Below are 15,076 nucleotides of genomic sequence, written 5' to 3'. Positions count from 1 at the left end.
GCTCCTTGGGAAGTGGCTAGACATGGTTTGCTGATAAGAAAAGAATATATTTTTTTGTTTTTCCTGTACTTCCATACACAGCTTTTGCTTTACTAAGCTGCCCTTATCTTGACCCACGAGGCTGTTTTTTTTCCATCTTATTTTCTCCCCACTCTGTCTGGCTGAGGAAGGGAGCGATAGAGTGGCATCCAGCCAGGGTTAACCCACCACATTCACCTTCTGTGACAACCTCTTCATGAGCAGATCATGTTTTACATCACACATTCAAAGACCAACTTACATATTTTTCAAATATGAATCCTCCTCCCTCACCAGAGAATTAACAGCTACACTTCCCCTGCAAAAAGGATACAACAACAGGAAAGAGCACTGTAGGCTTCAAACAGGTGGGTAGCAATATCCAGTCTCTTCGAATCCACGGACTGTTGGTTGTTGACCAAGGCTAATTTGTGCAAGTGTGGAATAACAACTGTAAAAGTAAATACTGGAATAACTATTTGAAATGGCTTTCAGCTGACTTCCTTAGCATGAAACAGTTGGGGTTTCTGCCCTGTGCACATCAATATTAGGTCAAGTGAAAATTTTATTAGCAAAATCTTAAACATTGGGACATATCAAATTCTGAAATAAGAGTTTTCATTAAACATTGTGTAAAGACAAAACCCCCCCATCCATATAACAAGCACACCATATAACAAGCACACCATTAGCTTTTGGACAGAAAGAAAAAGACTGCATTTTTACACTAATGCAACTTACATTCATCTCTAAATCTGGGCTCAGCATTAGGTCCAACTCTTCCAAATGTTTTTATGATTTCTGTATGTAGAGAATGTTGGTCTTGATATTGAGGGTCCTCCAGGAAAGATGCCAGCTGCATTTTTACTCTTTCCAGAAGCTTGAATATTCCCAGAGAAATAAAAAGGACACAGAAGAATGAAAATGCTAGAAACCAATATGGTCAGTTCATAGCATGCCTATAATGTTTCTTATTTCAGATGATAAACCTCAGATCTTCTGTTAATTTCAGATGTTTTTTCCTGACAAGATGTTCCAGACTCTTTGATTCAGATCTACATTCTAGAGACTACTAACAGTATTTTAAGCTCATCTACCTTTAACTATAGACAGGTGTTTTCACAGAGCTGCAGGTTTACCTGCTCTTAAAATTTCCTCCTGAGGTTTTGCCTGCTATTAAAATTTCTCTCTTGCTATTAATATCTTTGGAGTTTTCCTGTTCAATGAAAACTGAATTATTATTTTTCTGGGGGCAATACATCTCAATTAGTATGCTAAAAATTTTTCTTCAGAAGGCAGAGATGCAAAAGTAAGTATGATAAAATCAACAGACTTAAAAAGATTTCCTCAGCTAAAGGCTAGGACACTTAAAGTTATCAATATATCTAGGATAATTTAAGTATTTCATTTGAATTCAAAGCTGTAAAGATAGTTTTCTGATGTGTTTTGGAAGATGTTATCACCTCTGTACTCTTATTCTAATTAATGCAATGGATAGTCTTTTTTCTGGTAACAAAACAGTATTCTTCTACAACTGATTATAGGCATGCATTCCAAGCTACAAAATTGTAACTTATCCATCTTCCAAGTACTTGTGAGTCATCACTGACTTCTTACTCACATTTCCTCAAACACATTCTTTTAGAATATGTTGAAATTACAGGAAGAATGCAAGCTCTGCAAAAAGCTGTGAGGCCCTTAAGAAGTAGTGTGATTGTACAGTTACATAAACCAGACCACAGTATTTCTACTGCTCACAGCAGAATTCTGGGTGTCAGAGCTGTGATCTATTAACAGAGCTTCATTAAAAAAAAAAAAAGAAAAAAAGAAAAAAAAGAGGAACTGCATATGCATGTGGTACTCAAGGATTACTTTAGTTATGTCACTGTGATGTCATGGCCACCACAGGCTAAACCAGCAGATATGACAGGAACTACAGGAGACTCGTGCCCTTCCGAAGGAGTCCAAACCCAAGTAGGATAACCTAAAGCATGTAAAACTGTACAATACACATATGCAGATGTAGCTGCATCCCACTGTGACATCTTGGTTCACATTTTAAAATGAAGTTATTTTATTTGGACATAATGGACTTGGATTCTCAACTGCACTGGAGGATGTTTTTAAAGAAAACTTTGAACATGGGATTTTGCCTTTTCTAGCAGAGGCCTCCCCCTTGATTTGTTTGGTTTTGTTTGTTTATATTTGGTTTGATATTTAGAAAGAAATGTTTTTTATTAATTAAAGGAAGGTTGGTTGTTTAATACCAAAACAAAAACCAAAACAAAATCACCAAAAAAATATTGCAAAACCAGAAAGCATTTTGGAAGACAGAGGGGCGGGGAACTGCTTGAAAGAGTCCAGTGCAGAGCCACAAAGATGATGAAGAGAGTGGAACGTCTCACTTATGAGGAAAGGCTGAGGGAGCTGGGTCTCTTTAGCTTGGAGAAGAGGAGACTAAGGGGTGACCTCATTCATATGAAGGGTGAGCCTTGGGAAGATGGAGCCAGACTCTTGTCATTGATATCCAATGATAATGTAAGGGGCAAGGGGTGAAAGCCAGAGCAAAGGAAGTTCTATGTGAACATAAGGAAAAACTTTTTCACTGTGAAGGTGATAGAGCATTGGAACAGGCTGCCCAGAGAGGTTGTGGAGTCTCTTTTTCTGAGGACATTCAAAATCTGCCTAGATGCATTCCTGTGTGACCTACTCTAAGTGATCCTGCTCTAGCAGGGGGGCTGGACTAGATGATCTTTTGAGGTCCCTTCCAACCCCTAACATTCTGTGATTCTGTGAAGAGGTCATATAAACAAAAGAAGAGATGACTTAGAAGCTATTATATGATATTATGTTTTTTTTCCTCCAAGTTCATTAATATGTTTCTGGATTTATCAAAAATCACCCCCTTTTATGCTACAAAACCAACAGCTTGACAACAGATGTCTTACCTCTCTCTGAGTAACAGTTTCCATGATGGTGCCAAAGGCAGGAATTGTTGCAATCCTTACTGAACTACAACAGAAAAATAGAGTCTTTAAGAGGTACTAAATCCTCAGAACAAAAGTATTAAAAACAAAGCAAAATTTAAGAATTAGTACTTTAAGTTATGTTAGTTTCTAGCAATGACAAAACAAAGAAAGCAGACCAGGAAAAAGACAGACAGGATTAACTCAAGGTCTCAATCTGAAACTCACAATTCAGGATCACTGGACAAGGTAACAAGGGCCGGAGCAACCCGCTTGTCAACTAAGGCTTCACTCATGCCTCGAAGAGTCAGCTGTAAACCAGTCAACATGCAATAAAAAAGGGTTTGGTGAACTTGAAGAACTGAGTTAGCTGTGACTGTGGATGGGCAGGCAGACTCTTGGGGTTTTTCTTGCTTTAGTTAGCCACAGAAGACATAGAAATGATTAAGACTCTATTCATGCTCTAGCATTTATTAGTAACAACCTGTTAGTGAGATAAGCAAAGCATCCCTCCTTAGCTTGAAAGAAATACCACATCAGATTGCCTAGGAAATGAAGCACTGTGGCTGGCTATCAGCAATCAGATACAGCCAAAACCATTTTGCATTTCAGTAATGCAGATGGTACTTAATTTTACAGTTATAGAAAATATTAATATCCATCTTTCTGCTAGGAATAAGGTAAGGAAATTTCAAATCTGGGAATTCAATGCAAATAAGAAACCCATAAAAACTACATGGCATTGATTTAACTTTTCTATTTAAAGTTTATTTAGCAATTTTATCCAGTCCACTTCCAGGTGTTCCAGGTGTTTCAGTAAACCTGTTTATTTGCAAGTAAGTGATTTAGAAGTTACATTTGTTTAAAAGCAGTTAAGATTTTTATTCAGCTAGAATAAGAAATAGAACTGATGGTTATTTCTTCCTAAGTATTAAGAGGGATACTGGGTATATAAGATAGTCAGGAAACTTACATTTCAGGGTCACTGGAGAGAGTAATGAGAGCAGGAACAACTCTCTGAGCTACCAGAGTTTCATGTACCCCCTTCACCAACAGCTGAATGGTCGGAGCAGGGGGGTATCACAGGTGATGCACGGAAAGCGTGAGCACAGTATCATGGAAGAAGAACGGCACAACCAAGAGGAAGAAAGAAAAAACACAAAAAGCAAACCAAAATTAGAAGCTAAGCAAATACTGCTACAGTAGGGCTTCATATACGCAAAGGCATGAAGAAAGCTGAAGTGGCCTGGTAATCAGCACAAACCTGACAAATTCAGCCCTATGATGATGGGTTTTTTTCCTGTTTTCAGCTATTTTAAACCTTGAACTTTAGCAAGGAATTGTGTATTATAATTAAAATACTAATGGAATGATGTATTATCATGATGCACACAATGACATATAATTACATACTGAAGTGATGCCAATCCAAGTTTGACAGTTTAATCTAAATGCTGCTCCTAACTGAAAGGAATGGTATTTATTTTAGTGGGTGGCTGTTCACATGCAAAATAGATGTCCTTAGGCAAAATGTGTGTAATTTGCCTGCTGTGAGTGATACCTTTCAGACCTTTCATATTATGACAAGCAGCACTTCCTCAGATCTACTAAGCCATTTGTTATTTAACTGCCATCCAACCAGGATGTGTGCAAAACTTCCCATGTGCTGGTCTCTGCAGGTGAACAATTAAGACTCCTTGGATGACCCATGAAATGTATTTCACCGACTCTTTTTTCCAAACTAAAGAAGAGAGATACATTTGCTGCAATATATGCTCAAAAGCTGAGATCCCAGTGAAGACAGGTTGGACTCAATGATCTTTGAAGTCTCTTCCAACCTTAGTGATACTGAATACTGAATAAATATGTGGAAATTGTTCAAATTTAGGTGTTCTCAGGTGAGGTTTTTTTAACATTACTCGTGTGTCTATACACAAACATACATTTACTGCACAGAGAGCAGATGCCCTTTACATGTTTTCTACATGTGAAAACATATAACATGTCCCAAAATTTTTCCATATACAGCAAAAAGGTTTTATCTGCATTTATATAAAAAGGTGAAGCTGAGACACTCTATTTTGTACCTCATGAGAGGAAACCTGGATATAAACATAAACACTGGCCTAAGGAGGTTCTTGAATAACCATGGCCTATGGATTTCTTTGTATGTTATATGCTTAGCACCATAGCATGTAGTTTATGAATAGCACTTCCATTTAAACTTCCAATAATATGCTGTATTTCTGTCCAAGTGTGTGTGTGGAGTTTTTCTCTTACTACTTTGAGAAGAGTTAGAGAGCCTGTCTCGCTCCTTAAATTGAGATAACATCCCAGCAGGGAATGGGCCATGTGAGTGGCTTCATGGGGTTCAGCTGCCAGCTGGGTCTAAATCACCACAAAGAACATATGTCTCATTGCTGCAAAACACCTGAAGGGGGAAAGCTGCAACTTCCTAACACTGCTACTCAGCAAGTATTAGGAATGTCAGTTCAGCTACTACATTTCAACATCAAAACATTCCACAGTTATTTCCAGTGGCAACAACTCGATGTGCTGATGTGTTGAGCTACTCATCAAACAGCTGCTAAGGACTATGATGACCTTACTCTCACATACAGATTTACCAATTTTCCCATTGACTAAAACAGAGAATGTTTACTATTTGCAATTTTGAATGAACAGGGACTTGAGCTTTCTTTACTAACCTAGGGGCAAGCCAAATGCTTGGGATTTGTATAATTAGCAAACAATTTAAAAGGACCACAGCTTCATGGTACGTGGTCTGCCACGCTTCTAATTATGGTAAAGCATGGTAAACAGCATTGCTCTGTCTTAGAGGAAGTAAAACATGCTTCAGAATTCAAGTGTTGTTCTGAGAGTAAGCATGTCTAGCCTTGAACCTAAAGAGACCCACAAAGGTTATAACTCAACTCAACACTTCATGTTCATCAAACCAGCAGCAATCAAACCCATTTGCATCAACATTCAAATGGGAAACTACTGATTGAAAACACTGACACAGAAGCAATGGAAACAGCTGGGTGGGCAATAGCCACGTGGCAGTATGTAAGGTTACAGTGAGACGAACAATGCGAATCTTTATTCTACTTTGATTCCTCTAGATCAATGTGTGATCATCCCATGAACACACTATGCCCTGAAAATGGTAACACAAAGCTCCCTGCACCTGAAAGGAAGAATGGGTAGAATGGTTCCAAATCACTACTTTGTCCTTCCAATCCTTAACAGACATGTGGCATTTCGAGGCTAGTGACTTTTAAGAATACCCCAGAATTACAAACCTCCAGAAGAGAGAAAGGTTCAGGAGGTGTACTGGAAAGTGTAATCTTTGTATTTCATACCCATAGTCCTGCCTCTTTATTAAACTGGCTGTAAAATCAATTTTCTTCCCTTTTCCCTCCCTTTCTCCTCCTGGAAGGACAAGCAGGATCTTTTCTCCCTGGTGGCAGAGTAAGGCCTGGTCAACCTTGGCAATGCTGCCAGTTAGGCCTGGAGAAGCTTCACTGGGGCCTGGAGTTACCAAGCTGAATTTTGTGCTGCATCACAATGGTGGTATAGAGGATGGAGAGGCCTAGTAGGGAGGGGAGCACAGAAGCCTGGGTTTTGTTGGCTTGGTTTAAAGGGAGGTTTGTGTGAAGCTCTGGCTTGATAAGCCTCTGCTGTTAAGTCCAGACTACGGATTTCTTTGCATTTTATATGCTTTGTACTATACCACTGTAGCATTGTAGTTTGTAAACAGCATTTCCATTTAAACTTTCCAATACTATCCAAACCTTTGTGTTATTCTTTTGGAGCAATAAAGCAATCTGTCCCGCTTTAAACCACAAGAAGACTGTAAAGGTTTGGTAATGACATCTGCCAGACTTAATTTGTGGCAGTCTTTATGGTGCTGTACAGATCATATAGCTGCGTTGCAGGTGGCACATTCTTTATTTTACTATCTAACTGCTGAGCTTTGCCATTCAGCAGCCTCTGGGATGTCAGAAATTCTGTGAATGGAGGAATCTTCTGAAAGCAAAACCAGCTATTCCCACCTCTACACAGGACACATCCCCAATGTCTCCATGTATAAATATGCATGCTATGGCTGTCAAGGAAGTGACACTATGATACTGTTTTCAACTAAGAAAAAATGCTTGCAACAAAGCTGCTTATGCTTTAGAGAAAATTAAGTGTACTAGGAGACAAGCAGTGAAACAGCATGCAGGACTACCTAAAAATACTCAACATGCAGTTGAGCTTGAAAAGAAAGTGCAGCCCAGACAAGAGCCTGTTGTAACTGAGGTTTTTCACATGTTTGGATAATGCTCATTAGAGAATACTGATGGTTATGCTAACTGCTCTTTTTGGGAGGCAGACTGGAGATTCTTCTCCAAATGGATACAAGCTGGTAGGTTCAGCTAGACATCCACTGCAAACCTACCCAAATGAGTAAAACCTTTGACACCATTTCCCACAGCATCCTCTTGGAGAAAATGGCTGCTTATGGCTGGGATATCCATCCAAGGATTCACTGGGTTAAGACTTGGTTGGATGGCCAGGCTCAAAGAGTGATGAATGGAGTTAAATCCAGCTGGAAGCTGGTCACAAGCAGTGTTCCCCAGGCTTCAGTATTGGGACCAGTTCTCTTTAACATCTCTATCAATGATCTGTACAAGGACATTGAGAGCTCCCTCAGTAACTTTGCAGATCACACTAAAGAGGGTGGAACTATTGATCTGCTTGAGGACTGGAAGGCTCTGCAAAGAGATATGGACAGGCTGGATTGATAGATTGAGGTCAGCTGTACGAGCTTTAATAAAGCTAAGTGCCAGGTCCTGCATTTGGGCTACAGCAGCCCCATGCAATGCTACAGGCTTGGGGCAGAGTGGCTGGAAAGTTGCATGGTGGAAAACGACCTAGGGGTGCTGGTTGACAGCCATCTGAACATGAGCCAGCAGTGTGCTCATGGTGGCCAAGAAGGCCAATGGCATCCTGGCCTGTATCAGAAATAGTGTGACCAGTAGGTGCAGGGAAGTGATGATGCCCCTGTACTTGGCACCAGCTTTAGGCCCCTCACTACAAGAAATATATTGAGTTGCTGGAGTAGGTCTAGAGAAGGGCAACAAATCTCATAAAGGGTCTACAGAACAAGTCTTATGAAGAGCAAATGAAGGAACTGAATTTAGCCTAGAAAAACAAAGAAGGCTAAAGGGAGACCTTCTAGCTGTCTACAAATCCCTGAAAAGAAGTGAAGAGCCCAGAGGAGAAATCTTATGAGGAACAGTTGAGGGAAGTGGGGTTGTTTAGTTTGGAGAAGAGGAGTCTGAGGGGAGATCTCACTACTCTCTACAAGTACCTGAGAGAAGGTTATAGTGAGGTGGGGGGATCAGCCAGCCTCTTCTCCCTAGTATCAGCTGGTAGGATGAGAGGGAATGGCTGAAATTGTGCCAGGGGAGGTTTAGAGTGGATATTAGGAAAAAATTCTTTATGGAAAGAGTGGTCAGGCATTAGAACAGGCTGCCCAGGGAGGTGTGGTGTCACCATTGCTAGATGTGTTCAAGAAACATGTGGACATGGCGCTTCAGGACATGGTTCGATGACCATGGTGGTTTTAGGTTGACAGTTAGGCTTGACAACCTTAGAGATCTTTTCCAACCAAAACAATTCTATGAGTCAAATGTGGAAGAAACATGAAAACCCAACCAACCAAACAAGAAACTGTGACAGTGTGATTAGAAGGTAAGTCTTTTTAACATGCAATTTCAGCAAGTGGAATGTGACCCAGTGTTGTTGTATATCCCTTTTTCAATTAACACTTGATGAAACAAAGGCATGATGTGGATATAAGTTTACTCTTCTGATTAGCTAATGACAGTCTGTATCCTGAACAAATGGATTAATGTTATGGGAAAAATGAAGCTGTCACTATGTGGCATGAAAAGTAATTATAACTCAGAAATACAAAAGGGTTTAAGTGTTTGTTTTTACCACCATATGAGTACACACAAAAAGTACTGCAAAAATGCTAACTTGGGAATTAAGCTACTGATGATGTGTTGAATAGCAAAAGCAAATGTTAAAACTCAGAGAGATGCTTATGTTTATCTCTACACCTGAGCAGAGACATTTGACTATTTATTTCTAGTTTAAACACAGATTAGCAATGAAATACATTTTCATCATCAGAAAAAAGCATCAGAAAGCAGCATGCAATAAACAGAATGCAGCAATCAGGTAAGGAGCAGAGCATAGAAGACATACACACAGTTACTTCACAAAAATCTTGCAAGTGGCTGATAGGAAGAATTGCTTAATGAAAGACGTGCTGTTGAACAGAAAACACACAGAAGCAACTGTACAACAACTTCCTGCTCCATCACACAGTACATAACTTATTTAAGCCCTTCATACTTTTCAAGAACATAGTAACATGATCTGAGTTACAGCATTTAAAAATAAACTCTGATTTTATACAGGTGTAAAAAAAGTTTGAATAACACTTACCTCAAACATTCTAGCAGCTGTACATCGAACAAGAGCAGAAGTATGGACAACTCCATACCATAAGACAGTTAATAGCAGTTCATGATAAGCTGGGTTTGCACTAAAAGAAAACAATTGGGCAATCAAACAAACAAACAAACCACCCATCACTCCCAAACCCTGAATATGTTCTTTGCCTACAAAAATGTAGTCTCTAGAATTAATTGCTGAACAAACACAGAACTCCAACAATTATCCTTTCTGAAGGACACCTAACATTGATCTCATTCTGAAGGACATGCAACATGTTGCTCTCTGGAAAACATGCTGCATTTTGAAGTTCATTTTTTTCAATAAAAAAAACCTTCAGAAGATAGTTTTCAATAAATGAAATTATTGAAACTATTATTCAGTGAATACATTGAACTGAAATGCAAATATATATCTAGAACCCATTGTATGGAAAATACAAAATGCATTTCCTTGTATTTATTTTAAGTGACTTATTTTTTGCAGGCTTTTGTTTGGGCTTTTTTTTTACCACTACATTTTTATTCTAAGAGATGCAAAGCTTACTTTAGGTTAAACATCAAGGAAAACAAACCCACAAGTATATTCTTTATTTACCTGAAATGTCACTTATTAAATTTACAACGAGATTAGTAGGATAAAAATTTCTAAGACATTTAAATCTAGTCAACTCCAAGGTATATTCTTTACCCCAGTTCCACAAAGGAAGCTTTCAGGCTATCAAGAGGAGCATGAGAGAGTGAAAGCATGGTCATGACATCTTCTAAGAATCCAACTAATAGCTTACGGTCTTCTTCCTGAAAGAAAAGTGTAGATAGCTGAATGTAGTAGAATTATTGCTGCAGCTGTGATGACCTACAGCTATGAAAGATAAACTATGAATGAGAACAAACTAGATTTAGCCTCTAACAATCAAATGTGGGCTAAAGCAAACACAATAACCTTGTATTCCTGTAACGCAAAATGGCATTTTCAGATTTACTGAAATGGTTTTAATATTGATGACTATCATCTAAATGTAGTAGACAACCTGGCTAGAAAACTTTGCTTCTAAATGTGTTTACAACTTCTCTACTTATCTTCAAAGCACATGAGCACTCTAAGTCTTAAAAGGGCTTTTTTATAGAATGAATTTTACATGTTACTGGACATTTAACAAAGAAAAACAAACCTACCTGAATATAGCATGTAAGGACCCCTGTTGCATAGATGGGAACTGTGGCTTTTGTTAGCACTGCATTTCCAGAGGTGGAATCTAATGGAACACAGTGAAAAATCAAGATTTTGTATACATATATATCTATATCTATCTTCACAGATTCATTGAATGGTATGGTTGGAAGGGACCTCAAAGATCCTCTAGTTCCAACTCCCCTTGTCATTTGCAGGGATGCCTTCCACCAGACCAGACTCGTCCAGCCTGGCCTTGAACACCTCCAGCAAAGAGGCATCCATGACCATGGGAAACCTGTTCCAGAATCTCATCATCCTTACTGCCAAGAATTTCTTCCTAGTATCTACTCTAAATCTGTCCTCCTCAAGCTTCAGTCCATTCCCTCTCATCCTAGCAACACAAGCTCTTGTAACAAGTTCCTTTCCAGCTTTCTTGTAGGCCTCTTTCAGGTACTGGAAGGTCTCCCAGAGCCTTCTTTTCTCCAGGCTGAATATGTACATGTAATGCATATAACCTTATTTTTTTATATATAGGGTAGGTTTATGTGTGGGTACTGTAAGTATTTAATATTTTTTATATATATAAGAAATACAAATATATATATCTTCACCTCTTTATAGATAAATGAAATCTTGTATACATATGTATGCATGTATATTCTGAAATATGCTCAAGTGGTATTTGGATTTGAGATTTTATTTGTACTTTACCAAAACACACCCTTTTTTCAACTCTGAGTGTTCTGTTCAGAACAAGATAAGATTTTCAACATTTCAGAAGGATGACAAATTTGAGAACTGCAGTAGGAAAATGTTATGTGAACAAGAGATTGTTATGTGAACAAAAGAAGGTTGTTTTTTTTCCCCAGTTGTGGTTAAGATTAATTTTTATTCAGCTGATTAAAAAGCTGCTTACCTATATTTTCCTCAGAAAGCCTTAAGATTTCTTGGAACTGTGGTTTTACCTATTCAAAGAATGATGAATCTCATGTAAGAAAAGCTGTTACTGGTGTCAATTAACTGAGGAAATTATTAAGAATAATTTAAAAACCCAACCCCAAAATAAAACCAAAACCCCACAACAGCACCAAAAAAACCCCGAACCCAAACAACAAAAAAACCTCCAACCAACCAAAAAGGAAAGAAAAAACCCCACAAAACCAAATCCACCAAAAAAAAACCCAACAAAACAACAACAACAAAACCCCAACAAAACCCCAAATGAAACAAACAAACAAGGAAAGAAAAAAAAAGGACCTTTTGAAGATACAGAAAAACAGACACTGTGGTAACATCATGCTTAGTTGGGTTTTTTGGTTTACCAAACTATCTGTAATATATATTTTCTTTAAATATCTTTGCTGTCCATGAAGTGCTCTCTGCCAAAATAAAGCTGTGATAATCACTATCAGAACAATTTTACAAAAACAAAGTTTTGAAAGATAACTTAGGAATGGAGCTTTCCAAGACCAGAGACTGGGTTTAATCTCCTCTCTGGGAGTAGCACATCATGCTAGTCGTGTTCGGTAATTTTATCTGAAGTTATCAGCTCTTGTTTTTTAATTTCCCATTCAAATATTTTCAGATTATAGTCAGAAGTTATTTTATTGAGGAAAATAATAGTTTTCCATGATAAAAATGTTTAGATCTCACGCACAGAAAATATTTTGGGCAGGGAAACCATTAATTTTAGATTTCCAGTCAAGTAGAGGATGGATACTCATGTGCACCACAAATACTGAACAGTAGGGAGTTCTGAAGAAAGAAAACTGTTAAATTATTATGAACTCTCCCACTCTTCACCCTGTTCACAAAGTAACTATGAAGAATACTGTCTGAAAAAACCAAACCAAAAACCAAACCCAAAAACTCTTGTCCATGCTGGGCAAGGTGAGAAGGACATTCCAAAACAGTAAAAAACGGAAGTCAGAAGGATGCACACAGAGGTTCTAAAATAGGTTTAAATGTACTTGTGGCAAAGCATTGATGTGACATGCAAATATAAATGGTCACATGAAGCACAGGTATTCAGACACACTATAAATATGGAGAATTTATTACCAAAGTTCTCTGTATGTAGAATATTCAAGGTAATATCTTACCTTAGTGTTTGTAAAAATTTTCCCAAATGTCCTACAAAGTCTCCAGAAAAATCTAGAGAACTCATGGACAGAGGCAGTTGATGCTACATTGATCTTGCCAACAATTTCTATAAGCTGTGGTAGCCTGAAAATGAGGTAACAGAAAGACATTAAACACTACTCTGACCTTTCCTTTCTCTCCAGTTATGTCTGTATTGATATCTGTATTGATTGTTTATATTAATATATATTTATACACTCAGACATACAGCATTATTGGTTCTAACAGAATTACCTACTGTTCTGTACAATTCCTAACACTTGAACAAAGCAAGGGCTTAAGTGCAAGGATAGTTTGACCTGTATTTTCTAACATCTGTTACTGTAGAATGTGAGATATTCACAAGATATTCAGAAAACAACAATCTCCAACAGAGAATTGATTGTGCTAGTAGAGAGATAAAAGAAATAATTTCTTGAGGCAAGTAGTTACCTACACATTCCCTAGACTGTTGGTATCTTCTGAATAAAACCCAAGCCAATTCACTATGAAAATTAAAATGCCTACCAAAATCACAACCTTTCACTCCTTAGTAATTAAAATGTTTGTGTTTAGTAACTGTTGAACATAATCATGCTTAAGAACTATTGATTTTGAAACACCTGAAAATGAGGAACTGTAGGATACAAATTAACTCACAGCTGATTGACTACCCATAGCAAAGTCTCCCAGCCTGTGGTACCCTCATGTTCTAGCTGATAGTCGTAGAGTTGCAACAATACTGCCAATTGTTCACGGCTTCCAATTATGATGGCCACATCCTGAAGAGGTGACGCAGGTCGGGGAAATCTAGTGACTGTAACAACAGAGAACAAGTATCATGAACAAAAGATGAAAATTTCTTGGAGGTGAGGTCAGCAAAGACTTAAAAAGACAAAAATTATGATAGAATAGATTCACAGAATGGTTTGGGCTGGAAGGGACATCAAAGATCATCTAGTGCCAACCACCCCTGCCATGGGCAGGGACACCTTCCACTAGACCAAGCTGCTCAAAGCCTCATCTGACGGGGCCTTGAACACCTCAGGGGAGGGGGCATCCAAGAGGTCCCTGGACAACCTGTTCCAGTGTCTTACCAGCCCCACTCTAAAGAATTTTTTCCTTATATCCAGTCTAAACTGCCTTCCTCAAGGTTCAATTAATTCCCTCTCATCCTATTACTACCAGCCCTTGTAAAATGTCCCCTCCAGGCTTTCTTGTAGGCAGTTTTCAGCTACTGGGAATGCAGCTATGAGGTGTTCTCAGAGCCTCCTCTTCTCCAGACTGAACAACCCCAACTCCCTCAGCCTGTCCCCACTGGTGAGGTGCTCCAGCCCTCTGATGATCCCTGTGGCTCTTCTCTGATCCTTCTCCAGCAGTTTGATGTCCCTCTTATGCTGGGTGCAGAACTGGATGCAATACTGCAGGGGGGGTCTCATGAGAGCAGAGGGGCAGAACCACCCTCCATGTCCTGATATAGCCCAGGACACAGTTGGCCTTCTGGGCTGCAAGCATGGATTCCTGATCTAAATATAATTTTCACTCTGAGGCAATTCAGTTTGCTAAGATATTGCACAAATACACAACAGATGGCAAAGGTCCTGCACTAGGCTGTACTTTTTCCCCCACTTAATCTTTTTATTTGTTAAGAATTAACTACAATTGAGTCCAGCCTTCTTGAGCTACTATTGGCTATTAGTGGAAATCAATTCTCAAGAAACCTTTAGAAAGTTAGTTAAGACTTGATGTGCTTTGTCAAATGATTTTTTTTTTAAAGTAGAGAGAAATGAGAGATTAAATACATTGGAGTTTTTTGGTGATAATCAGGTCTCTCAACCATAGAAATGAGTGGGAACAGGAAGGATTACTTTAAGATTTGCTACCAATATGAAGAAACATTTAAGAGACAATACAGAAGGCATTTTATTTTTTCCCCACAAATTATGTTGTGCATTAGGACAACAAATATTTCATTGCAAGACACATTGTCTTACATAAAGACATGTCAGTGTGCACAAAGAAGCCATTTTGCCTGTAACACTGCTAAATACATGCAGGAAAACTAATGCATAAAGGTAGCATTTAGTTCCCCTTCATTCTGCTGGCAATCGTTTTGTACATATTCACTACTTACATATTTCTTCTGCATCAGTAAGCTGATACTTGTAACTAGATAATTATCTGATAAGGGTTCATGTGGGACTGAATTCTTTCATAGGAATAAAGTAGAAGCAGGAGTAAAGGAAGTTAAAAAATGTTTTTCCAGAAAGGAAATAGAA

The 15,076-nt window shown here is 38.4% G+C and overlaps 1 protein-coding gene across 3 annotated transcripts in view; it reads right to left on the bottom strand.

Moving 5' to 3' along the window:
- Positions 1 to 15,076, bottom strand: part of RELCH (RAB11 binding and LisH domain, coiled-coil and HEAT repeat containing) — a 76,344-nt gene that overhangs the window by 8,544 nt on the left and 52,724 nt on the right. Inside the window, exons 17-26 of one of the 3 annotated variants that reach the window (XM_068161001.1) lie at positions 13,458 to 13,614; positions 12,779 to 12,902; positions 11,593 to 11,641; positions 10,679 to 10,758; positions 10,194 to 10,300; positions 9,495 to 9,594; positions 3,213 to 3,295; positions 2,967 to 3,030; positions 760 to 898; positions 353 to 469 (exon numbers count right to left, since the gene is read on the bottom strand). In XM_068161001.1, the coding sequence (XP_068017102.1) occupies positions 353 to 469; positions 760 to 898; positions 2,967 to 3,030; positions 3,213 to 3,295; positions 9,495 to 9,594; positions 10,194 to 10,300; positions 10,679 to 10,758; positions 11,593 to 11,641; positions 12,779 to 12,902; positions 13,458 to 13,614 (1,020 nt within the window). Of the gene's footprint in view, positions 1 to 352; positions 470 to 759; positions 899 to 2,966; positions 3,031 to 3,212; positions 3,296 to 3,957; positions 4,041 to 9,494; positions 9,595 to 10,193; positions 10,301 to 10,678; positions 10,759 to 11,592; positions 11,642 to 12,778; positions 12,903 to 13,457; positions 13,615 to 15,076 lie in introns of those variants that run through there. The other 2 variants (XM_068161000.1, XM_068161002.1) reach the window with 2 other exon arrangements.

Source organism: Melanerpes formicivorus, unplaced genomic scaffold (assembly GCF_026170545.1).
Source record: "Melanerpes formicivorus ecotype bairdi unplaced genomic scaffold, bMelFor1.0.p_v2 SCAF_55, whole genome shotgun sequence".
NCBI lineage: Eukaryota > Metazoa > Chordata > Aves > Piciformes > Picidae > Melanerpes > Melanerpes formicivorus.
The sequence above is the reverse complement of the archived record's forward strand: the minus strand, read 5'-3'. Positions and strand labels throughout refer to the sequence as shown.